At 44.9% G+C, this 1,330-nt stretch overlaps 1 protein-coding gene across 1 annotated transcript in view; it reads right to left on the reverse strand.

Moving 5' to 3' along the window:
* The window catches only part of LOC103369229 (ankyrin-3-like), a 98,807-nt gene that overhangs the window by 53,244 nt on the left and 44,233 nt on the right, over positions 1–1,330 (reverse strand). The window contains exons 17-19 of the mRNA XM_008297892.1: positions 609–707; positions 425–523; positions 152–247 (exon numbers count right to left, since the gene is read on the reverse strand). Coding sequence (XP_008296114.1) covers positions 152–247; positions 425–523; positions 609–707 — 294 coding nt within the window. The remainder of the gene's footprint in view (positions 1–151; positions 248–424; positions 524–608; positions 708–1,330) is intronic.

Consider the following 1,330-nt stretch of genomic DNA (forward strand, 5'->3'; position numbering starts at 1 on the left):
TGGGAGTTCATGTTGAGAACTTTCGCAGCTTAAAGCAAAAACATCACACAGTCGCTTCTTTATAACCCTAAATGGGCAGGATGTAGGACAGCACACGTCTAAAGCAGCTCCAGGAAACATAACGTAGATTCAAACACAGTTTGAGACGCACCTGAGTGGTCAGAGTTTCCTCTGTTACCACCTTCAGAGTGTCGACTACGGAGATGTAGCCGAGCCGCCGGGCGATGGACAGAGCGCTGTTCCCGTTCTGGACGAAGGAAACAGAAACAAAGCAGCTGAGTGAACGACATCAGGAAATAAAACTGGAACAATCAATGCAATTTTTTCACTACATTGACTTTTTCTGATATCTGGGATAGTGTCTGGTGTAATGTGGAGACGCTGGCATGCAGGTTTGACCGTGCAGTGCGACGTTTGTACTGACAGCGGTGAGCTCGTTGGGCGACGCTCCGTGATGCAGCAGCAGGTTGATGATGTGAGTGTGTCCCTGCTGCGCCGCCTGATGCAGAGGCGTGTAGCCGTTCTGCAGGAAACAGAAAGTCAGAAAGCACTCAGCCAGATACAGCAAACACACTCGGAGCCGTTCAAACGGCAGAACAAACACTGACCTTGGTCTTGCTGTTGACCTTCGCCTGGTTCTTCAGCAGGAAGTTGACCATCTTCACGTTGCCATAGTGACAGGCCACATGGAGAGGAGTGTATCCCAGCTGGCGACGCAGAAAAATGTGACGATTAATCTTTTTTTTTTCCTGCGACTTTAACGTGTTTTATTTCAATACGGTGAGCAGGAAAGAATAACGGATTGCTGCGATGGCTGAGAAGATGTTTGACTAACTTATATTCATTTAAACTGGTCATCTATCCACACAGTTTAATGAGCTCGTTCTCTCATAACGCTGTTTGCAACTCAACCTGTTTTTAAGATACAGAGCCAATAAAATGTATGAACCCCAGCTGGAAGTTGGCCTTTTATTGCTTTCCAACTTTTTTGACAAGAATTCCCCCCCCCAAAAAAGAGTTTTTCACATCAACGTGACAACAGATTTCTTCAAGGTAATGTACAATAATTAAAAATCTAAATGTAAAATAAGTGATTGCATAAGTACTCAACCCCGTCCTGTCAGTATTCAGTTGATGCACCGTTGGCTGCAGTTACATCACTGATCCTGTTTTGGTTTAAATCAGCCTGAACATCGAGATGCTGCAATTTTACCAAATGTTTAAGCTCTGTTGAGTGACACTGACATCATGAGTGAACAGAACTTTTTCAAGTTCAGCCACAAATTCTCAGTTGGATCAATGTCTGGGCTCTGACTCGGCAACTCCAGAA

Source organism: Stegastes partitus, unplaced genomic scaffold (assembly GCF_000690725.1).
Source record: "Stegastes partitus isolate 25-593 unplaced genomic scaffold, Stegastes_partitus-1.0.2 Scaffold1257, whole genome shotgun sequence".
Taxonomy (NCBI): Eukaryota; Metazoa; Chordata; class Actinopteri; family Pomacentridae; genus Stegastes; species Stegastes partitus.